General features: G+C 43.3%; 1 protein-coding gene across 3 annotated transcripts in view; it reads right to left on the bottom strand.

Annotated features, from left to right (window-relative positions):
* LOC144797571 (kelch-like ECH-associated protein 1A) overlaps positions 1–26126 on the bottom strand; it is a 107575-nt gene that overhangs the window by 69986 nt on the left and 11463 nt on the right. For all 3 annotated transcript variants that reach the window (XM_078668225.1, XM_078668224.1, XM_078668226.1), the window contains exons 2-4: positions 22105–22174; positions 21122–22013; positions 12805–13481 (exon numbers count right to left, since the gene is read on the bottom strand). In XM_078668225.1, the coding sequence (XP_078524351.1) occupies positions 12805–13481; positions 21122–21685 (1241 nt within the window). In that variant the 5' untranslated portion in view covers positions 21686–22013; positions 22105–22174. The remainder of the gene's footprint in view (positions 1–12804; positions 13482–21121; positions 22014–22104; positions 22175–26126) is intronic.

A 26126-nucleotide genomic window follows, 5' to 3' on the forward strand; every position in this document is an offset into this window, starting at 1 on the left:
GCCCACAACTCCCCTGTTGGTTACTTGTCCTGGCCCCGCTGTGGGAAGTTACTGGAGACCCTGGGCGCCTAGCTAGCCCCTTGTCTAAAATTATACAGGGACAGCTTCAGGAGAAGGAGACTGCAGCGCTGCGGTGTGCAGTCCTCTGCCCAGCATAGGGAGTCCAGAGACTGGTAAATGGTTCTAGACTGACCCCTACTTTGTAAACCCCTGGAGAAGATTGAAAAGAAGGACTCTCCTACGGAGAAGGGCTGATCCTGGTGCCCTCCCCTTGTTCTGCTTGTACCCCAGTGCTGCCTATCTGCTGAGATCGCGCCCCCCCTGGTGCCAAACCCCTACCTGCGACCACCAGGGCTGGAGAAGCGGGGACCGCAGGACCACGAGTCGCTCTACACCTGGGTCGGTGTGGAAACGCTGAGGGAGCCGGACCGGTTGTTCAGTTGGCCGTGCTGTCCTTTCATCTGTGCGAGTGAGCGACGCGCTTGTGGAGCTGTGTCAAGGGCTGAGGTGAGGAGCGGAGCCAGGGAAGTCTTCGGCGGCGTGAGGAGTGAGCCGGGAGGAGAGAACAGCATCGGAAGTGCAGCGCGGCCTCCAGCGGCAAGACGCTGATCTTTCGCGCATGCTCTGTGGCGCCGCCGGGCTCCGTGAGGTGGAGCCGGATCGAGGAAGGCGGGAGCAACTGCGCATGCCCCCCGTGATCAGCGCGTCTCCGACGAGGGAGTTTGAGGCTTCGTTTTCCCCCTTCGCTCAGGCGCTTCAGAAAGGAGCCAGCGCGAGCGGAAAGGGGGCCTTCCTGTGTGCGCTTCACTGATTCTCTGCCCCAGTGACGAGGAGGCGAGTGCGCTTCATTATCCCCCCCCCGCCCCAGCATTAAAAAGGCAGCTGGCCCGGCAGGAGGGTTTGAAGTGAGGCCGGTGGGACCTCGAAGGAGCCGTAACTGACAGTAAGGAGGTCATCTGGAGGGGGAAGGTGGCGCTAGAGCCTGTGATCATCTGGTAATCCGTTAATGGTTGTTGCTCCTCTCAGCTACTGCAGTTTATAAAGTGGTGGGAAGCCTGAGGAAACCCTCCTTGACTCTGGAGATTAGTTAACTGCACTATCAATGTTAAATTAACCTAATATCTCTGAAAGTGCCTGCTGGAGAGGGAAAGGGTGCATGTCCTCTTAGTGAGTTGAGGTTCAACTGTGGCAGAGGGGATTGTACCTACAAATCTGGAATACTAGAGCCTGTTCTAAAGTAAAGTGCTGGTATTATCTCGTTGAGGAGTCATAGGAAGCTATAATTTAACAGATTAAATAAGCACAGTGTTTGATGAGGTAAACTGTTAATCCTGCTGAATGTGGATTTGTTATAATTGAAAGGGTCATTATTGATTAATTGGAAAGTGTAATGCACCTTAGAAACTCTATTGATAAATTGTTTAGTAGCTTCTAAAGTAATTATTGATTCTAAGGTACAGGTTCTCCAAATGCAAAAGTGTGATAAGATTTCAGAAATACAGTGACTGTTAGTAATTGAAAAAGTGACAATCTGCTAGTAACGTACAAAGTGTAATTGTTGACCCTGAAAGTGATCTAAACTGCTTTGAACTATTTATATGTGAGCTACTAATAATTGACAACAAAGAGAATATTATTTTTACATAAAGCAGCACGTATTTTCATATAATTTTGGTGTAGTGTTTTTCTTTTTGAGTGCTATTGCGTGAAGTTACTTTTGGGTGGTCTGCAACCTTTACACTGTGCCTCTAGATGTTAGTCTTGCCCTAGGCCAGGCTACCTAATTCCAACAGTCTGCAATTGGGTATCCTCAATATGAATTCTTTTTTACAGGCATTATACTCGCCTCCAAATGAAATGTTTTGCTTCAATATTTTTTACTTTTTAATTTTTTTTTAGCTATTTATTGATGAAATATGGAGGTTTGTGTCATTGTCTTTCTTGTTATTGGAAAATGTTGTAGTTGTTATTTCATTTAAGAAAAATGTGTGTTTGTATTTGTTGTATTTTGTCTTATGTGGCCCTCTTTTGAGAGCCAAAACATAATAAAATAAATTGAAATTGAAATATTCCCAATAGAATGTTGCGATTTCCCTATGGAAAACAATCCTAACTATATATACCTACTGGCTATCGCCAGTAGGTAATATATAAAATTTCTATGGCAAAATGAAACCCCTCATTTTGTTCCTTTTCAAATTAAATGTATTAAGTGTTACCACTTTATTCCAATCAAGATGACTTCAGGTGTGCTATACTTTTGTCATAAGTAAGACTGTTAGCGTTCTAGTTGTTCTTTAGAACACTCTGGGACATTCTGTCATTGGGCTATAGTTGGGCAACATCTGGCTGATATTTGGGCTACATTTGGGCTCTTTTGTCTCTGGTGGCCATCTTGGGAGACTGCATATCAGAATTTTTTTAATGAAATATAAGAGGATTTGAGAAGTCACTCAAAATGTGCCCTAATTTTTCTTTCTTCAGCACTAATCATAATTTCTATGGCAAAATGAACCCCCTCATTTTGTTCCTTTGCAAATTAAATGTTTTAAGTGTTAACACTTTATTCCAATCAAGATGACTTCAGGTGTGCCATACTTTTGTCATAAGTAAGACTGTTAGCGCTGTAGTTGTTCTTTAGAACACTCTGGGACATTCTGTCATTGGGCTATAGTTGGGCTACATCTGGCTGATATTTGGGCTACATTTGTTTTTTTTTGTCTCTGGTGGCCATCTTTGGGCTACATTTGGCTACATTGGGCTACATTTGGGCTCTAACATATATATAGCCCAATGTAGCCCAATATATATTTTTTCAAAGTTAATTTTCGTAAAAACCACTGGAGCACATATCTTGAGACATAGCAAAGGCACATCGGGCTACCAGTCCCTACAATTTTGCCAAGTTTGGTGGAAAACCATTCAGCCGTTCGGGCTAAAAGTGAGTCCAACCGCCCTATGGAAATTAACATGGGGAAAACACGTTTTAGGACCCCCCTTTTATCTCGGCCCCCGCTTGACGAATCCCCCCCAAACTTTCAGGGAAGGAGCGGAGCGCCGCGAGGCAAAGTTAAGGAAAATTTCAGGAAGATTCCTCAACCGGCGCCAAAGTTATTCCCAATAGAATGTTGCGATTTCCCTATGGAAAACAATCCTAACTATATATACCTACTGGCTATCGCCAGTAGGTAATATATATATATTACTATTTTATTGTACAGCTAGGCTAGCTTGAGGCTCTGTAATACACCCGGCAAGGAAGAAAAGCATTATTTTAACAAGGCACACGTGGCTGAGGCCGTTTAGCCAGCCTCAGCAAATAGCAGAGGAAAGAACCTCAGAGGTGCATATGGAACACAAGAGAACTACTCTATACAATGGAATTTCCTAGCAGAACTAGCAATGAAATGGGCACCAGACATTCTTCTGTATGGTTGACAAGCTGATGCGACTGCTACAGACCCAATGGGCTAATCTGAAAAGCACTCCTGAGTATGTGGTCATAAAAGTGTGTATGAAATCAAAATACATACAGACTTGGCCCATGACAGCTGCAGGGATAGACAGGAGCTTTATTTCCTCCATAACGTGGATGCTGAACTCTATCCATGTATGGCCACCATTTTATACAGGACCCAGCAATGGGAGCTATCTTGTTTGTAAGTGAATACATTGTTGTTCTCCCTGTTGAATTACTACATATGAATGATAGTGCCATGAGCAAGCATTTTTAGTTTGTTTGTGTTAGTACAAAAGGCCAATGTGTAAACAAGGGAGATGAATTTTGAGCTCTGTAGACTGAATGGTACTTGCTCTTATTCTTCTAAACATACATCATTCAAAACCTTCAAGCAGCCCAGCTCTATAAATATGCCTTTGTGGTAATGCTGGCAGGCACTGTAAACCTCTTTCACATGCTAGCCTCATTCAGGATATCTAGAAGCAACCTCCACATATGTGCTTCCAAGTTTGAGATCAATCATCTGCTGCAAAGGCATATCTCATTGATCCACTATGCAGCAGCAGAATGCAAGAATGGTGCTCTCTACCATCCGATGACAGAGGTCAACCATCTGCAGCCTTGTGCCGTGTATCAATACAAGGAAAATTAGTTTCTTGCCTATTACTGTAGTTCTCTAGTATCGGTATCTTTCATAGATTCACATGCTTGAATCATTTCCCGTCATCGAAGCGGGAGTCCCACAGAAAGCAGTAGTCAATAATATACACAGCAGTTAACCCCCTCCGTGCGACGCAAGAACTACTTGCAGGGTGCTGCGCACGACGGTTGGCCGACGCAGCCCCGCCCACTCCGTCGAACACCTGCACAGCGGCGGAATGTTCGCCACGGTAAAGGTGTTTAATGTAAAAAAAGAAAAAACATTCACTTCTTTAGCTTATCGTCATTAAGTAATAAGAACCAAAGTTCAGCCAATCACCACATAGGCTTCAGTCCCTCAGATAATCTAGCACAAGTGGGATATAGTAACCTAGAAAAGAAGAGGGGCCACTAAGGGGAGTAGGGTGGGTCACATGTGAATCTATGAAATATACCAATACTGGAGAACTACAGTCACAGGTAAGTAACTCATTTTTTCTCTCGAGTATTGGATCTTTCATTCATTCACATGCTTGAATCAGAATAGTTAGTAGTTAATACGTGCAGTTAATTACATTATCGTAAGATGGGGGTGGTGAGAAATGCATTTATATATCTATGGCACACTTTATTGAAATAGATGGTACCACAATGCTTGTTCCACATCCTCATCACTTTTGTCAGTGGAATTCAGGCAATAATGCTGTGTGAATGAGCCTCTGGTGGACCATGATGCTGCTCAATATATTTGCTGAATACGCACACTGGCAAAGACAGCTGTGGTCATAGAGACAGCTCTGGTAGAATGCGCCTTGACTTTGCTTTTCCAGCCTGTTTGTGACAGAATTAGATAGCTGCTGAAACCCATTTAGCTATGCTTTGTTTAGAAACTGTGAATCTCTTTCGTAGGTTTCCATAAGCGTCAAACAATTGATCTGCCTTGCGGAGTTGTCTAGTCCTGTGCAAGCAGAACTTGATACATCTCTTAACGTCCAACGTATGCAAAGATTTTTCTGCCATACTTTGGAGATTAGGAAAGAATGTTCTCAGTATTATGGGTTAATTCAAATGGAAATCTCAAAGGAACCTTTGGTATAAACTTAGGATTGGTCTTCAGCACAACACTGTTTTGTCTGAAATCCAGGAACGGCTCTTTGATTGTGAATGCTCAAATGTCATTGACCCTTATTGCTGATGAAAGTGCTACAAGTAGCTCTGTTTTCCATGTCAGGTATTTTAATTTTGTCTTGTGAATGAGCTCAAACTGGGCCTTCAACAATTGCCCCAGCACTAAATTAAGATGCCAAGTAGGAGGAGGTTTCTTTATAGGAGGAAACACTCTAAAAAGGCCCTTGAGAAATTGCTTGATCACTCTGCTAGACCATAGTGACGGTAATTTATCTGATCCTCTAAATCGAGAGATTGCTTCCAGGAATACTTTAATGGAAGAGTGGCACAATCCAGAATATGCCAACTGGAGCAGATATGGGAGAAGTTGTTCCAGAGGTGAGGAGATAGGATAAACATTAGCTTCATGACACCACAAAAAGAAAAGCTTGCTGTTTGAGCTCCTATTCGTGACAGCTGGTGTTCATCCAGCTCAACGTGTCTGCTAGTACGTTGGTTGTTCCGGGCACATGCTCTGCCTTGAGTGTTATTTGGTGCTCAAGAGCCCATTTCCAAATTTCCTGTGCCTGTTGTGACAGGACTGATGAACTTGTTCCTCCCTGTTTGTTTTTATAATGCACGCTGGTGGTGTCAGTGTGATTAGCACTGATGACTTTGCTATTCTGGAAAGAAAAGAGATTAGGGCCAATGCTATGGCTCTGAGTTCCAGCGAGTTTATGTTTATTTTCTTCTGTAGGTGATTCCACTTTCCACTGATTGTCCAATCCAGGAGATGAGCGCCCCATCCCTCCAGGGACAAGTCTGTTGTTATTACGAAATCGGAGATTTGTTTAAGGAATATTAGCCCCTTGGACAAGTTTACACTCTGTGCACACCATTTCATGGATGTTACCATGATCGGAGTAATCCGAATTATGTCATCGTACTAGCCTTGTATCTGTAACCATTGTTTGTAACTTCTCTTGTAATGGTCGCACGTGAAGGCGGCAATTTGGAATTAGTGGAATGCGTAATTATATCATTTCAAGTAATGGTTTGTACAGTTCAACTGAAACAGACTTTTTTCTGCTTAATTTTTGCGCTAGTTGTTGAATCCTTATCTGTCTTTCTTGTGAGGCGAATGCTTTGTTCTGGTTCGTATCTAGAATCTCTCTCAAGAAAATCAAGATTGCTGATGGTGTGAGATAGGATTTCTGCTTGTTGACCGAGAGGCCTAGATCTTTGAACAGTGTGAGACAGGTTGAAGTATCTCTTGTTTCTTGATGAGACGTTGCTACTTTTATCAACCAGTTGTCGAGGTATGGGAAGACCTCCACCCCCTTTTTCCTCAGCTGAGCTGCCACCGGAGCCAGCCATTTGGTAAAGATGCGGGGTGCCGATTTCAAGCCAAAATGGAGAACTTTGAACTGGAAGTGGGTGACGGCTACCTTTAACCTGTTCCATGCTTAATGACAAGGTCAGCTCGTCATGCAGTACACTGGATGTGTGCTAATGACGATCTGACCTTGTCATGAACAATGGGAATCCAATCTGGTCAGCACCCAGCGGGAAAAGCCTTAGCATTGAAGGTGTTAATCGCAGGAATCTGCGATTCTTTGGGTGAATTGGAACATGGTAGTATGCGTCCTGGAGATCTAGTGCTGTCATGTGATCCCCATAATTGAGAAGATGTAGGATATCTTGCAGGGTGACCATGTAAAAGGATTGTTTTCTTAAATATTTGTTGGGTTTCAGCAGGTCTAAGATGGGGCGCCAGTCTCCTGACTTTTTCTTTATCAGAAAGAAACTGAAGTAGAAACAGATTCCCCGGTGGGTCTTCGAGACCTCTTATAGTGTCCCTTTTCTTAGCATGATTAATAACTCTCCCAGAGGTTGATTTAGATGGGGAGGAGGTGCATCTTTTGGGGGAGGATAATAGAGTTTTTGTGATGGACTCCAACGTGTGCCCACGAGAGATGACAACCAGCACCCATCTGTCTGCTATTATGAGAGACCATTGAGGGAGAACATTCTAGATTCGACCCCCTGGTTGTTTCTGCAAATTGTGAGCGGTAACCGGCACGCTGAAAGGTCACTGCTTTCTGGCAGTGTCTCTCCCTTGGGGAGGCTGCGTACATCTGTGTGCCTGCTTGTATGCCACTGGAGGGTGCTGACTGATTTGCTGCTGGGAATGCTGAGAGTAATACTGGCTTTGAAGGGGCTGGTATTGTGGTCTGTATGGTTGAAAGCCTCCTCTGTAGGAGTATGATCCTCTGCCCCAGGCTCCCCGAAAGGGCTGTCTCCTTACCTGTAGTTTATTTGGCCAGATCTGTGTCAGTTTGTATGGCCTGGTGAGTGCCATCAGCATGCTTGCCAAACAACGTCTCACTGTAGAACGGCATATATAGGTCGATAATGGCATCACAGGTGTTAATGGTGTTTTCGTTAATGATGCCGCAGTCTACGAGATTTTCAAAGGAAGTGTTGTCGTCAATGGGGTTTTTGACGGTGTTGACGTTCACAGGGCTCTCGTCGACAGTATGATTGTCGACTGTGTTGTCGTCAGCGGTGTTGAAGTTGACAAGGTCTGTCGGCAGCGGTATTTTCATCTAGAACTTCTTCGGCATCTTCTTGGTCAACGGTGCCATCATCGAGAGGATTCTTGCCGGGCTATTGGCGACGATGAGATGATCATAGCCGATGCCGCTGGGGTAAAAGTTGATGTTGTGGTAGTGGTGGTGACCGTTGATGCTGTCGTCGACGAGGAGGTCGTCGATGGGGACATCGTCGACGAGAACTCAAATTGAGATGTAGTGATCTTTTTTAGTGGTTTAATCATTGATGGAAGGGATTTGGATGGCTTTTTTGAGTTGTGTTTCCTTCAGGGAAGGAGTAGTAGGCTCAGATTGAACCCTTTCTGAGGAACATTTCTCCTTTTTTGAAGAATGTGCACGTTCCTCTGATCTTTTTGAATGCCCTGAGGACCCATGGTGGTTTTTCTTCACAGCCTTTTTAGGTGCCCCTGGAGGCACTCTGTACTGAGACCTATCCCTCTTATAATCGTTGATGGAGGGATTTGGGTGGCTTTTTTGAGTTGTGTTTCCTTCAGGGAAGGAGTAGTAGGCTCAGATTGAACCCTTTCTGAGGAACATTTCTCCTTTTTTTGAAGAATGTGCACGTTCCTCTGATCTTTTTGAATGCCCGGAGGACCCATGGTGGTTTTTCTTCACTGCCTTTTTAGGTGCCCCTGGAGGCACTCTGTACTGAGACCTATCCCTCTTACGAACTGGGTAGTCAGAATATAGAGAAGTCAATATCAGTCTTGTCCAGAAGTAAATTCTTCTTGAAATTAGAGAAAACTGTAGTAAACTGAGCAGAGCTCTGGGAGACTCCCATCACACGACGTGTGGTAGAAAATCTGAGGGGCTGAAGCCTCTGTGGTAAGGGTTTTAAAGGGTGCTGTCGCCTGATTGGCAGAACTTTGGTTCTTATTAAATGATGATAATAAGCTAATGAAGTCAATGTTTTTTTTAATTAACTACTGCTCTCTATGGCACTGTGGGACTACCACTTTGACGACGGGGAATTATTCAAGCATGTGGACCTATGAAAGATCCAATACTGGAGAATATAAATTTACAAAGTTGGGTTCAGACTTTCACTGTCTGTGGACCAGAGAGTTAGTGAGGGGGCATAAAATTTTGTGAATCGTGTAGATATCACTTCTAAAGCAGAGCCCCTCTTCTGGCAAGAACCAGCACTCCCAACAGTCATTAGAGCATTTCCATGATTGTTATGAGCCCATCTCTGTGCCTCTGAAAGGCACTGTTCGTGGACCACCTGCAGCCTGAAACCCCATCAATAGTCCTCATCCTAACCCCTACAGTCTACCTCTTTGCTATCTCTGATTGGACGCAATGGAAAACCTACACTTGTTTCCATAAGCTACCGGTCCCAAAAGGCACTACAGACTTATTACAAATAATACTAGTCCTGATATTACACAACATTGGAATCTCGCTTCTAAGATTTCAGAAAATAGAATTTACACATACCTGTCACTGACCATGTGACTCTGCCTGGGTTGGCTACTCTCCGGAGCTGTTTCTGAGTTGCCAATGCCTGAAGCTCCATATTCGTGATTAGATGACTTGGTTGCTGAAGCGTTCCTGCTTTCTTCTACCAGGCGCCGAGTCATGTTCCAGTGCAACTTGCTACAGTTTTCTTTGATACTTACATTATTTTTTGATTCTATATTCTGCCTGCAGTCAGGTGCTGCTGCTTCTCTTAATTGCTTCTAGAATGTTCCTCCTAATCCTGCTATCTTTTCCCTTTGTTTCATTTCTTGTATCTGTTCCTGTTGGCCCGTTATTCATTCCTTGTGCTTCTGTCCTTGGCTACTGAATCTGCCCCAGACTCCGCCTTTGTGCTTCTTGTTCTATTTGTCCAATGCTTGTGGTTACCATCTTGCAGTTTATGTATCCTGCTTGTAACAGATTTAGGCATTACACATCGTCTTAAGTGCCTTATGGTGTGATTATGCTATCCTTTTGGGAATCCCCACAATGTTTCCAGCTTTACCCACACAGACTTGCCATGTGCATGAAAGTACAATCACTATTTGCGCCATGGGTCCTGACACAGAATCTCGGTACTCTTTCAATGGGGTTTGCCGAGTGGTTGTCCTTAACAGTATTCAGCACACAGACTATGAGTTTCCCATTGCTGAGGAAATTTCAGAGTCTTTCTGGTGTACAACCTTTGCAGTAGCCAAGTGCATTGTCCAGGTACTAGTTTAGTTCCTTAAAATGCTTGCCTTTTCTATTGTTCCGGTTTCCCTATCCTGCTAGCACTTGCTCTTATCTAGTGTATGTCATTGACCACTCCTTTACTACATATTACTCGCTATGGTGTGTTTGTAAACACCATAACCAATAACATGATTTTGACAGGACGCTACCAGACATAATCATAGGTAAGGCCTGTTTTTGCTGGTGGTGGTGTGAGCTTAGGCAACTCTGACCCAACATTTTAAAGAATCAAAACATTTGGACGTGTGTGTGGGTAAAACTGCTATGCTACTCTATGCCATTACAAAAGGATGAATATGGGACTTTTAATATGCTCATGTTTTCTGGTGTTTCAAACGAATGTGCCACACACACGTTAGTTTGAACAGCCATGTGTAAAGTAATTTTAGATGCAGTTAACAGGTAATGGCCCCGTTAACTCCACCGCGCAATGCAATGCTAAGCCAGAGAAACATTTCAGAGACCCAGAGTTTCTATCGGAGACAGCTAAAACATAATAACCATGTAAAATACCCATAATCACCCCATTACTCATTAATTAGCCATATGCACAAATAATAAGACGCGTATGAAATGTCAAAGCTCCTTAACAGAAAGCACTATTATAGAGAAATGAACAAATAGGAATGGAAGCCTCAACTGTCTTTCAGAAGGATTACATCATCCTATCAAAAGTACAAAATACATTATGAACTCCGCTTGCTAGACCCAGAGGAAAATCCTTACTAAGAAAGAGGTTTGTAATGGATGACTCTTCAATCCAAAATTAGGAACTTTCAGAAGATCCACACCTCCTTTCATCTCTACAAGTTCTTTATGGCAAAAGAACAAGAACCTGGCTGGAAGCACCTTACTCAGCAGTCACAATAATCAGTGGCCTAAAGATAACATTACCTTCCCTCAAAGCTGGGAAGTACACTTGGGACGGTGGACTTGTGAATGGATTTCTGTGGCACTTCTGCCCCATGAAATAAGCTCAAACGTTTATTCAGGAGACCCTAATGCTAAACAGTCCAATGTTTAAATCTAAGACATTTAATGACTGCAGTACATTTTGGTGCATCAAGAAATGACACAGGCTAAATTATCGAGCAAACCTGGCACCATCTACATCCTGGCAAAGACATTATACTGAGGAGCCACAAAGTAAAGGGAAAGGGGGGCTTCCTGAGTATAAGGACATGATGACTTCTCTTTGATGTTGTAGGGAAACATGAACACTCTACATCAGCTGAAGGCATTGTTGCAGGGATTCTGCGGCAACACAGAACTATGCGTGGGATTATGGGACCTTAGTATATAGGGACTGAGTCATCCTACCACTGTAGTACCCATGAGCACAGGACCGACTAGCTATAAGTGTCTCACTTGCCCTCCTACGCACTTCCAGAGGAACAAGTGATTAGATACCCCAGAATACAACCCTACCAACTCTCTCAGGAATCGCGGTTACAAGACACACCATTTCGCTCACACTCTTGTACTTGTCCACAATAAGATCTGACAGAGACGCGAATAAGTTTTAAATATTTATTTTAACTAACGTGCTCTATTATGCAGTATACGTGCCACAATAAGCAGAAAAACGATCAGCATAGCAAGTAATCTGTAGACAATAAAAGGAGCTGTCATAGTGAAAGACAGAACAGCCTAACCTCCCTCCCCTTGCACAGACGCAGGATGTTTATATATTAGATCTCTGGGTGTTATCTGCAGACCCCGTACCTCAGTCTGTAGGTGACAGATCTACATCATAGGTGCGGTCTTGCTCTTCTCCCTGGAAAGGTTCCTCCTCAAGTGTGTGCTACCTATCCGTGCATCCCAATAAGACCAAAGTATCTATTCCCAAACAACAGTTGCATCTGTATGTTTTATCTAGGTTCTGGGCCTGACCATAACAAAATAACAAGGGGCATTGTTGTTCGACCTTGCCCACAATGTTCAGACTTAATCCCAGGAACCTGCAACGCGTGAACATAACAGCAAGTTCTCATGTGAAAATATCAAAAGAAGCATTTGCAAAATAAACTCATGTAGTAACGTGTGTAAAGCCACGAACAGTCTACAGCGTGCTCATACTAACTTAGGGAAGACACCAATGTCCCCATGGGCCATGTGACAGCATTGCCAGATAAAAACAGTTGAAAATGACCTAGAATAAGGTTTATAGTTACGTTATTTTAAACAAGGATTAGAGTTTACTGAAATGACACCTAAAGGTAATGCTACTTCTTTATATAGTTGGAAATAAACTATTTAAACACATCTTTCTCAATTTCTCAATTTCGTAATGCAGCCAAAGCATTTGGTGGAATATGTTATATCCTTTTGCCATTGACTGTAAGCAAGGTTGACAGTCTAGAGGAGTGATGGAAAGGGAAAAGGGTACTGCATTTAGCACTTTAAAAATGGTCTAGACTCCAGGGACTCTATGGTCCAGTGGAAGGCTAGGAGTAGCCGAAACGCGTAGGCCGTCCAATTTACTGCACGGTATCTTTGCACATGGTGTGTGAATAAAAACAATTTTAAAAAGACTTACCTGCTTGCTGTGCCGTGACTCCGCCGAGAGGGGGATGCTAAGGCGAGAGAATCTCAAGAGATATATATATATATATACACACATACATATATACATACATATAAATGCATATATATATATATATATATATATATATATATATTTTAAATTCACTTCTATTAGCGTACTCAGCCTAGGCGATCATTGCTCTCTATAAATTCAATTTCAAAGAAAAGGAGCTCCACAGTGAGAGCAAAATCGTCACTTACTTTTCAACACGTTTATGGTGGTCAGACCCAGAGGACCCTCCAACAGCATAAATAGCACCATCTATGACTCCAACGCCAACTCGATTCCTGGGCACATTGAGCGGTGCTCGAGCCATCCACTGTTGCGTCATGGGATTAAAACAGTCCAAAGCATTTGAGTCTGTATTTTCATTTGGAGAGTTATTGCGACCACCCACTGCATAGAAAAGTCCATGAACTACACATGCTCCAAGTCCACTTCGTGGATATGGCATATCAGTGAGTTTTATCCACTCAGCTGTCCTGGGATTATAAGCTACCATTGAGGCCAATGAATGCTGGAGGAAGCCACCAGCAGCGTAGATCCATGGGTTACCACGCAACTTAATACTTGGAAGTGGTTTGTGGAGGGCCATTGCTTGAAAAATCTTTGAGAGGTAATCTCTACAAGAGTTAACTTTGTGAAGAATAGGGCACTGTTGAAGTTGCCTCTTGATAAACTTTGGTGGCAAGGCATGGATCTGAACGGCATTGAAAATAACATGAAGGTATTCCGCTCTGTTGCTCATGTCGAACTGGATCCATTTGAGGCAGGCATTGTATATTTCCGATTCACAGAGTACGTTGAGGCTTTCTTGGCTGATCAACTCTATTAGCTCGCAATTTGTCAAGTTCAAAAACTCCTCTTCTTTGATCACCTAGAAATAAGGGAGATTACTTTACTTACAAAGTTCAATTTTATATTTTGGTTGCATAATAAACCAACATACACTCTTCAGTTTCAAGGAATTCTATCAGTCACTAAAAGATACATGCTAGTGCATTAGCACAGCACGAGTGAACAGATCAACAACACAGATTAATAAAACAGAAGACAACCCATTGACTTAAGTATATTATTTCAAATTCAATTTACTGAGTGAACAAATCTGATTGAAGTGACAGAATGGAACAATTCTTTGTCCTCAGCAGCTATGGTGACAGACTCTAACGGGGTGGATTGTAAAGACAAAACATAATTTGCTCAAGGTGTGAAGGAATGAGGATTCCAGGATAAGGTTGACCTTTAATAATGAGAATGCGCACAAACTTGAGTTTGTTGGTGTTCACAAGCTGCTCTCCGACCATACATGTAATGAAAGATTTACTTCTATAAAGGGGACAAGTAAATCCCTTTTTAACAAGGTAAGTAAGGGGCATTGTACACCCGAAAAATGTGTAGGGGAAGAGGTTTCTCGTAGAACAGTCAAATATATTGTGCCGTTGCACTAGGGCATGGGGATATAAGAATGGAAAACTGTATTATGCAAACAATTATACATTGGTGAAATGCCTCTAAGAAGGATTAAGCCTAGAGACCAGTGATTGTACTAGTTTTTCAGTATACAGTGGGAAACCTTTGTTAATTCCTGAAATGCCTAAATCTGTGCCTGCGTAACTGCGCAATGCCCCAATTGTTGATTTATGCATTTTTTGTGAACCAGGACCACATTATCTTGAAATGCATGACTATATCCAAAAATAGATTTCAGTGAACAACAAAAAGGGTCTCTGGTCTTATGACAAGGGTACAATGGACTAAGCATTTATCTACCATACATTGTGGTATTCATAGATCCTTATTGAACAATGGGTTAAATGTAATGCATTGGCTATTGGGCATGCCACAAGCACCCAAGAGAGGTAATGGATCTGCTGCTCCCTGAGTTACATTTTATGTCAGCGGGGCGAGCACTCTCATGTACAGTGGTGTCAGTTTCTGTCTCACCAGCACAGACTGTAGGAGGTCATTACCATCACTTTTCTGTGTCCCTGCTCTGCTGATGCGATGGAAGGAGCTACCAGAGAGATCGTATGTGGGCCTGCTGATTGGGAGAGTTACTCTAGTGGTCTGGCAGCTGAGTTAGGAAAAGAAGAGGTGCATTTTCTGAAGAGAATCAGAAGGATAAGTGTCAACCGAATCTGTCCAGGTAAGGTAACAGATTAGTATCCATTACACACTACCGTAGCCTTTTATTTCCATGTTCCATCAGCATTTCTACAGACATTGTTGGGAAAGGTTGGGAGGAAAAATGTTGCCGACCAGCCTCCTTTCAATTACTGCTGTGGCTACCATTGTAGAAAAAATGAGTTTGAAGCTTCTCACACAAAACCCATCTCACCATTTGCAAACGTTTACTAGGTCTCGAGCAGGACACCTTTTCACTGTTTTCATGGACTACCGCTACCAAACAAATCCCATGTTGAGGGTCGGCCCGACATGGACATGTTTTGTAACTAGAGCTTGCATTGAAAATTGCATTCCAGAGTTGCACCAAGTCAGTAGAATGAACTGGCCGAAGGAACAAAACAGAGAAATTATATGATAAATGAAAACCATCCCTATTTGCCAATCACAGGCTTTCGAAAGCCAAAACCTGTTCATAGCAGCCTCTCAGACCCAATCACATTCCCTTCATTAAATCCCCCTTCCTGAGACCCTTTCCTGGAGCAAATGGAGAAAATGGAGAAAATGGAGAAAATGGAGCGGCAAGCACATACTTCATCGCACCTAAGGTCAATCCAAACAATTCTGGACAGCTGCCCAAGAAGAAGGAGGAGGAGGAGGTTGAAAATAGACGGTCTGTCAGAAGTACAAGAAATAGAAGCCTCTGAACTTATTTGAAACCTCTGATATCAATAGCCTTCAGTGGTTTTACTTTGAGTTTAAGAGGAGCAAAACCACAGTTTTTGAGCTTCACAGACTATGGTTAATGATCTATGCTTAAGTCCCCCAATCATACCCTGTCTAAATTGTTAAAAAGTCACCGCTACCGATGCCAGGCTCGGGCCCACTATCCATCAAGCTAATTTCTCTCACACCCTGTCTCTCAGGGGACCTAAGGGGCCCACAAGAATTGCAGAGGGGTGGTGGACTTAAGGTCAGAAGTAGTCCAAATGACACTACTTTGAGTCACAAGTGAAGAGCATTAAGGGGCCTACAAACACGGAAAAAGAGCAACACAAACCCTAAGTCTTCAAAAAATGAGAATTACTAGTTTACTGTTTATCCAAACTCCACCAGGAAGACTGCTTTATATTATATGGCCTCAGTGCATACTGACTGAGGGGCTACAGAATAAAGCCTTGGAGAAAGTCAGAAGTGAGCACACTTAGATTCCAGTGATTAATTCAATGCCCACTTGGATAAACCCTTACCTGGAACTTCTGTATTGTATTCCAAAGCTATGAGGCAAATGATTAAGATCTTTGTCTAGCAGGGCTGCCAATATTGGACACATACCTACCACTAAGACCTTGCACAAGAAATTGCACTTGACTCTTCTACCCAAAAAACAGAATGTTTCATTGGATCATCTAAAACTTCTTTACTGAAAGAGGTCAAATCGGGGAAAGAACCAGAGCCAAAGGGAAAGAACCAGAGCAAAGAGGTGAGCAAATCACTAAAACCTTTTGAAGACTGCATCCTGAGTCCAAAAGCCTCCATGAACAAGATTTAATTACTTAGAAATGTAAATAATAGTTAGTGATGCAAGAAACCAAATCACAAAGGTGTCCCAAATTAATTGAGAGAGAGCAGGGGTGTGCTAGTTAATAAATGCCTGCATTGGTTCAAAGCCAAAGTGCGACCATATATTTTTTGGGCTCATTACTTTAGCTTAGAGCTATTTACACTTGCTGTAGGGTGGCAAACTGGGATCTGCTGAAAGCCCAGCCACAGAAATGGTGGTACTTGCCTGGAAGAAACTGACCAAGGAGATGGGGTGGGGGAATAGATTGACCACAATAACACCATTGTGGGAAGGGTCCAGACTTGACAGGTGGTAACTCTGACTGGATTCCAGAGGTGGGACAGTATTGGTATCTCGACCCTTGTGGATGTATGGGATGCCAATGGGGTGGTCCCCTCTGCCCACCTACAATCTGAAAACCAGATGTCCCATACACAGTGGCCAAAGTATGCTGAACTGAGTACTGCTCTGTAGGAAGGTAGATCCCTGACTATGGTTGCCCCCAACTTTTTGCCTGGTGTTTTGCTGGTTTTCTGACTTAGTTGACCTGAGGCCCTGCTATTCAGGGCCCCAGGCCTACTGCTCTCTCTGTAAAATGGATTCCATGTACCTTAGGTACATATCTAAATTGGATACTGAGTCACCTTATCAGTCCCTGTACAGTGTACCTTAGGTACCCAGGGCATAGGTGTGCCCAGGGCCTACCAGGGGCTGCAGCATGTATTATGCCACCCCTGGCTGGCCATCCAAATCTGACACAACTGGCTGCTTGACAGCTGGGGCAAGGTGGTGTAATCACCCTTTGCTTTAGATATAGGATACCTATATCTAACCCTAAAAATGGACACACAGATCTCCTATCAGTCACTCCTATGGCAGGCCTTAACAATCCTGAAGGCAGAGTGCTTGGAATCGTGTGAGATGGTGCTCTGGCATGAGCTGAGCCTGTCTGCGGCTTTCGGGAACCATCCCTTAGCCGTTTCCATGATATCGCATACCATATACTCTTAAGTGCATTATAATCCTCGCGGTTATATGCCAACTCTGGTATCGCTTTATCAAAACATGTCGAGTAAGGTGTCATACGAATTGGAATACTAACCCCTCGCCAATTCTGGCGACGGGGTTAGCATTCCACCCTTCTAGAGGGACACGACATGTATGTAACCCCTAACCCCGGTTAAAGTCAAACAGAGCCTCAGCTCCACAAAATGGATGCTGCCACCGAGACACAAGTCTGCCCTCCTGCTGCTGGGAGTCCTCCCAGAGCAGGAGATAAGGACAAAGGGTTTCCTGCCAGGGGCGGTGCCAGCACCGTCCCAGACAGGGTTTTGTGTATTGTAGGTAGGCAGGGCTTTAGAGGAAGGTGACTGCACGTGGCACCCCGGTGCTCACTGTGCATAGGCTGGCTGGAACCAGTTCCAGGGTCACTCCAGACCCTGTGCTGGGGAAAAGCCCGCCAAGGAAGTGGGTGTAACCACCCCCCTCCTAGTCCCACCCCTAGGGCAGGACTTAGTCGCGTGCCAGCCCCTTTTTACAGGATAAAGGTAGGAACTGGCCCCCTTCCAAATCAGATCATCTTTGAATCCTGAAACTACTTTCCACGAAAGGAACTCAAGACTTCTTCCTAAGATTTCTCCCTTGTGACTAAGGAGTAGTCACCCTGCATCCGCAGGCACCATCTTAAGAACACTGCGGTCTGCTGCAAGTCTCTCCTCCGGATCAAGACTGCCCAGCTCGACGAGAACCGGCTTCCCTGGCACCTCTGACCTCTACCTGCATCATCAGTCACGCTGAGATTCGTGGGTGTGACGAGACCTCGAGGGACCGGCCATCTTCAAGACTGCACGACTTCTTTCCAGCAAGCCCGCCGAGTAATTTCCTGGTGAGTGCTTTGGGGTCCGAGAAGCCCCGACCCTGAGCAGCTCCAGCACCGAAGTGCAGCCTCCCAGCATCTCCACGATCTGCGTGGGGCCCTTCTGCTTTTTGCTGCTCACCGCGTTGTTTGGCTACTAGCCCGCTGGCTTGTGGCCTTCTGAACGACGCCCGACGACATTTCTGCTGCTGGTCTGGTTGCTCCAGGCTGGCCCTTGCTCCCTTCCAAAAGAGGAGCCCCCCGGACCCTCCTGGTCCACTCAAGACGCCATTTTGAGTCCACCGCGTGGGCTTGAATTAGCCAAGGCTTGTTGCCCAATCCTGGGTAACTTCGACGCCGACAGCTTCATCCATCGTGGGACAGCTCGCCTCTCCATCCTGGTCGCCGACAACGCCTCCTGGTCCGTGAGATCTGCAGAGCCAGCGTCGCCCACTCACCTGACTGCGGTGACTTCGCCCGGTGCCATCCTGGTGCCCACTTAATCACTGGCTAGTGATTCAAGAACTTGGTCCCCTCTGCTTTCAGGTTTCTTCTTCCTTGATCCAGGCTTGGATCCATCGAACTTTCCTTCACTGGTCGCCTGCCAGCAACTTCCTTCTTCCAGGCTCCTGGTCCGGCAACGAGATCCCCGACGTCTTTTCAGACCTATGCAGCTGCAGCCCCTGGGCTAGGTAACTTCGGCACTTCGGTGTCCCAGCATAGCCTCACTATCCTAGGGTCAGGATCCACTGTCGTTTTCTTCCTACCAGGTCGGGTTCGCCCGTGAACACTAACTTTGCCTTTACTAGCCTCCATAGACTTTGTCCCGCATCCCGCGTGAGAGTGCACACTCTGCACCCGAGTCCCCTAGGTCTCCTAGAAGTAATCTAACGATTCTATAGTCAAGTCCTAGCGATTCCAAAGCCTATTAGTACTGTAATTACCTGCTAGTAATTTCGCATTCCACTTTTTAAGTATATGGTTTTTCGTGCCCCTCGGGCATTTGTGTATAACGTGCTAACTTAAGTATTTTCGTAAGAGTTTTGTTGTGTGCCTAGCACCCTGTCCTCATAAAGAGTACAGGGTTGTTGTGATTCTAATAAATACACTGTTTATTTTCATAACACTTGTGTGGTGTCCTTTCACTGGGTGTTCAAGGGGTAATGTGATGGTAAAACAGCTGGCTTAACACGCCCTCTAGAGTCTTAGCCTTAGACTGCTCGTATCCATGCTACTAGGATAGCTGGTCTATAAGGTTGACTTACAACCAATCATCAATAAGGGTTGTTTGGACTGATATATAGTGATCACTAGAATAGTGAACACTGCACATCAGGCCAACTTCTCACATGCTCTGAAAAAAGTGTGTCTCCCAAAGAGGAGATGCAAGAAGACGCACCGCTAGAAATTAGACTGTTGGATGTACGAGTCAGGAAAACATTGATTTCATTAATGTATAGGACATTAATGAGAAATACATAGATCCCCCTATCTAGGATAATTTGACAGGTGGTCTTGTGACTGTGGTGAACTAGTTGAGGAAGACTGGCAAGAGACACTAATATTTCCAGTGGAGGTGGCCATCACGGCTGACTAGACTTGATTCAAGTTAAAAATTTACACAGCGTATACTACACATGTACTCTACTCCACAGAATAGCCAGCGTTGCAGATGCACACTACCTTAGAGAGTGTGGACAGGAGGGCACCTTTTATCACACACTCAAAGCTGTCCCGTGCTTGGGTTTTGTTTTGGAAGCAGTGGGGAGAACACTTGAGAAAGCAACGGGTGTACCACTGGACCTCCAACCTAGGCTTGTGCTGTTGAGAGTATGGGGACAGATGGACCCAGTGGCAAAATGAGACATTACTCAAACATAGGGCTCGGGGAATATCCCTCAACATCAAGAATATGTGAAAGGCATTTACCACTGTAGACTAATAAATAAGGAAATAAACCGGGGCCGAGGTTGCCAAAAGAAATTTTAGAAAATTCGGGGCGGGTGGAATACTGGCCCTAATTAGATGGGGCACTTTGCTAGGCCGTTTACCACAGTTCTCTTTTTTTCGATGAAGGGCGGAGGATGGATCTTATGAGGTCCCTGGCTGGAATCAATGGTATTCTGGACATTCGAACACGGAAAATGTGAACCAGGTTTTGCTTTGTTTTTCTGTACAAGGATATAATGGAACCGTGGGGGTGGGGGGGGGGCGGAGTGTGTTATATTATGAGTGTTTTGTTAATCTCAAAATCAATACAAATATTTAAAAGTTTGCTACAAGAATCTGTTTTCTGTCTGGGACCAACAGACAGAATGCATTCTAATTGGGTGTGGTCATGGTCAAGCAACTGCCAGCATTCCTGAGGCGAAGCCAAAACCTTCTACATGCTCATCGATATACTTGTATAAGCCTTAAAGCCGGCTTTTTAAAATTAATTTCAAATTCATTTTGCTTTTATTCATAATGTATACCCTTTGTTGATATACAATTCTTTTTTTACACATTTTCAGATTGTGGTCATTTACCTAAGTGATTACTTTTTGTTTTTTAACTGCCTAAATGACAGGATGATATATATTCTGATACATAAATGGTCAGTTGACCAATTGTGTTTAACAATTGAAAACAAGAACATACAATAAGTTTGCTCTTCCTTTTTGTATAACTCAAACATCCATTAACAGGCATGTACATGGTCTGCACTGAATTCAACAGGGCTTAATGGGAAAGGGCCAATTGTGCCTTAGTTTCAACACTGTAGAACCGTTCACCTTTCAGCGGGAGCAAAAAAGCTTATCTTTTCGATGTATTATCAGTTCTGAATGATCCTTCTAGTTAACAAATGCACCTTAACAGATGAAGCAGCATCATGATGTACATAAACTAAATAATTCTTGCCAACAAAATCTTAACTAAATTGCATTTTTAAAAGGGAAGCGATTTTGAAATTTGTATAAGAAAGGTTTACCTCACTGAAATGCATGTTAACATATTCCTTCCCTTTCTTGAACAAGTCCATGCATCCAATCTGCTCTGCAAACTTCAAAATTCCAATGACATTGCTGGCGTCCAGGTGCTTAACAAGAAAGTCACAGCAAGCCTTTGTAATATCATCCATCTGATACCGTGTAGCTGCGAGGAGCACATGCAAAACACACTTTTCGCCAACAGTTATCCTTGACGTGTAGGCAAATTCTATGAGCTTTTGCATCACCCTTGGAGACACGTCTTTAATGGTGATCTCTTCAGCATGGCACTCACGAAAGTTATTTGTAAACATAGCTTTGAAATAAGGACTACATGAGGCAAGAACAAGTTTATGGATTTGAAAGGTCTCTTCATGGCCACAGTGGTTTACACGTAGACGTGCATCACAAAGTTCATTGTTTTTCCGCAGTTCATCCATTCTTTCAAAAGCCTTGGTGGGATGTTCATCTAGTGTATAATCCAAGTAGCCTTGCCCTTTCATTGAAGGCACGGCTATACCTCGGCACTTGTTTTCATTGGCATACTTTTTCTTTGGACAGATCATCTTCAAAATGTAAAATAAAATGAATTGTGGTAGTTCAGGACAATTAAATTGGCAAATGTTTCAGTTTAATTCGACTACAGCATATTCATTAGAGCAGCAACATTGTCAGAGCATGTCTATCGACACTGGAACATCTTCAGAAGGATGTGGTGACTTTCAATGCAGAACATACATGACACATAACAGTGTTTCTCAGTACTGTCAAGTAATTCTTTAGTTGCTATGTGATATGTATTTCTTATCTTTCTTCCATTTGCTGATATCCATTTGCACTTTTTAAATTCAATTCCACTGAATAAACGTCTTCATTGGAGTTCCCATCAGAGTACTGTCAACAGTTGCAAAATAGAAAAGAAAAATATGTTACAATGGTCAAATTTGAAATGAAAAATATTATGAAGAATGCACTCAATACTTACCAAAGTGTTTGCCATTCTACATCAGCGTGCAATAGTCTACTATTCCAATCTGAGCACGAGCCACTCACACCTGTGAGTGACAGAGAGAAAAGTGAGTGACAGAGAGAAAAAAGAAAAAAATTGCAAGGCCCAAATTAATTGGCATCATCCAAGTCATGCCTTTGATTGCCAAATGTGCAATGTTTTGGTTTTATTAGAGCTCGACAGATATATGCATATACTCTCAGTTTTTTGGCTCCAGTGTAACTGAAAAATAGGAGCAGCATTCAAAATGAACATTATCAAAAACAGTAAATACATCAATAAGAAAAATGAAAATGTATCCCTAACTAAATCTACCTAATTATCTTCAAAGATGAAAGCCATTAAGACAGTCCTGAGGGAGGTGTAGGGAAAAATGATTTGGGGTTCTCTGGTGTCCACTTAAAACCAGGAAAAGTATTACATTATTAGATTTAAAAATCAGTCTCTGAAACGTGTGGTTTGTCACCATTAGCTTTTCAAACCATTTTCACGGTGGTCTTCAGAAGTTATTTACCTTATTGTTAGACATCTTACTATATTATGTCTGTGCAAGCAGGTTTCAAAGTGATTATAGTTGACTAGGAAACAGTTAGTATATTGTCCGGAATGACTGGGAACGTCTGTTACTTGTGTTGACTACAGAATGCATCAAATGAGAATAGTTGTCATTACAAATTTGGGACAGTATCGACTGCCAATAAACAAATGGTCCACGCCTTTGTAGAGCCATACATAGTACAGGTTTGGGATTTTCCAAATTCTATTACATCCTTTTTATTTAATTCACATTTATAATACTGTTCACTCTTTTTACTCATGAAATTAAGAATGTCAGGTTAATTCAGTTACTTAAAAGACACAGTAACAATGGCCAACTATTTCAAAAACCTCAGCTTACCTCTGCCTGGATGACTCAATGGGGGTGTTTGATAGTTTAGTGTACCAGAAGCCCCACTGTGAATTGTTAGAGCTCGCACTGAGCTAAACGTGTGTAGTCTCATCTCCCTTAGTGGCGTTAACCACTAGGTTTCTAGTGGTAGAGCCAGCCTGGCTATATAATCGGAAACCTATGACCCTGTAGCCAATCTGCTATAGGGGCACCAGGTCAATGCATTGATGGCTCATGCTATCGGATACTAGCCTTCTGGCACAAGGAGTCCAGGGAAGTAAAACTGTATAATAGTCCTGACGCACAGGAGAAAACACATCTTCCCTGCATCAGGCCCAAAGATTTTTTTTGTATTTCAAGTGCAAACTGCAGCTTTGGGAGTAGTTTATGAAACACAGCAAAAACTGCCAACAAGCTGCCATAGCATGGCCTCTTACACCACGTACAAGAAAAATACTTGTTCCTACTCATTTACTAAATGAAAATGAATCTATCATTTATGAATAATTGCTCAATGAAAAGTCTTTGTAAAGAGAGTGTGAGGACAGTCAACTGCACTCAAAAAGTTAAAGTTCAACACAATTTCAAATAATAAGAGAAGACAATACAATCAAAAGACATTTATTGAACGTGTTGCCATGCACAGTCTTTACATTACATCTAACAATTTCAAGGTGCCAAAGTGTCTAAGGTGCTGATTCAGAGTTTGGATGACAGAGTACTTTAACACAAACATGACGGACCACCTCGCCCGCCAAAGTCTCAGTCCATTAGCCTCATTTAGAGGAAGGCAGCTGTAAGCTTTCCATAAACGGAGTCCTAAATGTAATAGGGGCGGTTTAAGAAAGAGTATTACACCACTATCCGCATTTGGGGAGGATGGTGTAACTTCTTTTTTCCCTGTCCCTCACCACCAATAACAATCTGGTGTTGAAGGACAGAAAGAAAATAATAAACTCCAGAACTGGTGAGAAAATTCACATAGCAAAGTGGGGAGTTTGTTAAAAAAAAAAAAACAACATTTCAAGCTTTTGATGGATGACCTCTAAAACCGATGGTGGCTGTCGCCAAAGGTTTTTCACCTTGAATGGAACTGCCACAACGGTGGCTTCTTCTAGTACAGTGATGACAGCTGGGTCGTAGATCATCTTTAAGTTTAATGGAAGGTAGTCTGTCCGACTAGTGGAAGCAATGTCCCCCCCAACCTCACGAACTGATCTCTGTCCACCAAAATCTATATTTGGCCCCTAAGTGATGTGGCGGTGCAGTGCTCAAAAACTTGTGTATAATGAGGATAAAAAAAACAATAATGATCAATATAAAGATAGGAATCTGGCTATTGGATTAATTATAAAACTGTTGACATTTCAACCCATTGTATAATATTGAAAATGAGGATATTTATCAGGACAAGGGGTTGTTTGAGGTCAATTATGAGAGCAGCATCACCATAAAAAAGGTCATTCTTAAAGCAACTTATTACTGATTATGTGGACAAAAATTGCCCTGAAAGTCCGCTGCTGTATCTAATGTAAATATGAGAGGAATAGTCCAGAGAAATTTCATTTGCCTGGTCTCATTGCAATTTTTTTTTTATCTCAACGCCATCAGCAAATGGCAAGCTCCTTTCTGGGAGAAATTTCTTATGCTCCAGATCGTGGCCTCATCTCGAGCTAGAATCTGGAAGAATTTTATTTTCCTTGTATTTATGCCCAATTGTTTACATCCTGAAACATTGATAACTGCAGAGTAGCTTTCTGTGTGACTTCCTTGGAACACAATTTTCTTTTGAACATGGTGCAACCACAAATATGTTCAGACATCTCTTTGTCTGATGGCGGGCTCGTAATCCACGAATACAGGGTCAAAATATCCACAGATAAGATATGGTCTGTCTTCTAGCAACCAGTCCCATTATAAAGCACCTCTGTACCCCTTGATGTGAAATCAATTGTACAGCCACATTTCATCACCTCTCACGCAAATCTATTGATCATCTTTTTATCACATTTATACACATGATTTTGAGAAGTGGACACCTTAAAACTGTTACACTTAAGGTTAAGGCTGCATGCGGTAATATGTATTCTGGAGAGATGGACTGTCTAGTCCTCTTCAGTGCTGTTAAGTGTCCTCACACTTTTTTAAATACATAACTTTCCATGTACTATTAATGCTAGATCCACTTTCCAGAAAGAACCAGTAGGAACCTGTGTTTACCTGACATTAGTCATGGCTGAGTTACAAGTAGCTCAAAGCAAACCTCCTTTTTAGGTCGAGCTGACGTTAGCATTCATGCGAAGCATGAATGCTGTCAGCTCGACAACTAATGTGATCCGTTTTTAGGAGAGTGGACACCAAAGTGTTACGAGCGTTTTCAGTGCCGGATTTCACCTCGGGAGCGCGCAGCATTGTCTGCAGTGTCAGTTTCGCTTTTTTATTACTTTCGTTTTTCCCGAGGCTGGCTGAGGCTGGCTTGGAATGAACAGGCTTGCCCCCGCGCATGCGCAGAGTAACTCACAGCCCTTGTTTATATTTGTTTTAGTTCCGTGATGCTCCGATCTTTGCCCCTTCCGAGTGGAGCTTCCGAGTGGAGCTTCCGAGTGGAGCTTCCGAGTGGAGCTTCAGAGTGGAGCTTCAGAGTGGAGCTTCAGAGTGGAGCTTCAGAGTGGAGCTTCAGAGTGGAGCGTGGAGATTCAGAGTGGAGATTCAGAGTGGAGAGTGGAGCTTCAGAGTGCAGATTCAGAGTGCAGAGTGGAGCTTCAGAGTGGAGCTTCAGAGTGGAGCTTCAGAGTGGAGCTTCAGAGTGGAGCTTCAGAGTGGAGCTTCAGAGTGGAGCTTCAGAGTGGAGCTTCAGAGTGGAGATTCAGAGTGGAGATTCAGAGTGGAGATTCAGAGTGGAGCTGAGCTTCAGAGTGCAGAGTGGAGCTTCAGAGTGGAGCTTCAGAGTGGAGCTTCAGAGTGCAGAGTGGAGCTTCAGAGTGGAGCTTCAGAGTGGAGCTTCAGAGTGCAGAGTGGAGCTTCAGAGTGGAGCTTCAGAGTGCAGAGTGGAGCTTCAGAGTGGAGCTTCAGAGTGCAGAGTGGAGCTTCAGAGTGGAGCTTCAGAGTG

This window comes from Lissotriton helveticus, chromosome 12 (assembly GCF_964261635.1).
Source record: "Lissotriton helveticus chromosome 12, aLisHel1.1, whole genome shotgun sequence".
NCBI lineage: Eukaryota > Metazoa > Chordata > Amphibia > Caudata > Salamandridae > Lissotriton > Lissotriton helveticus.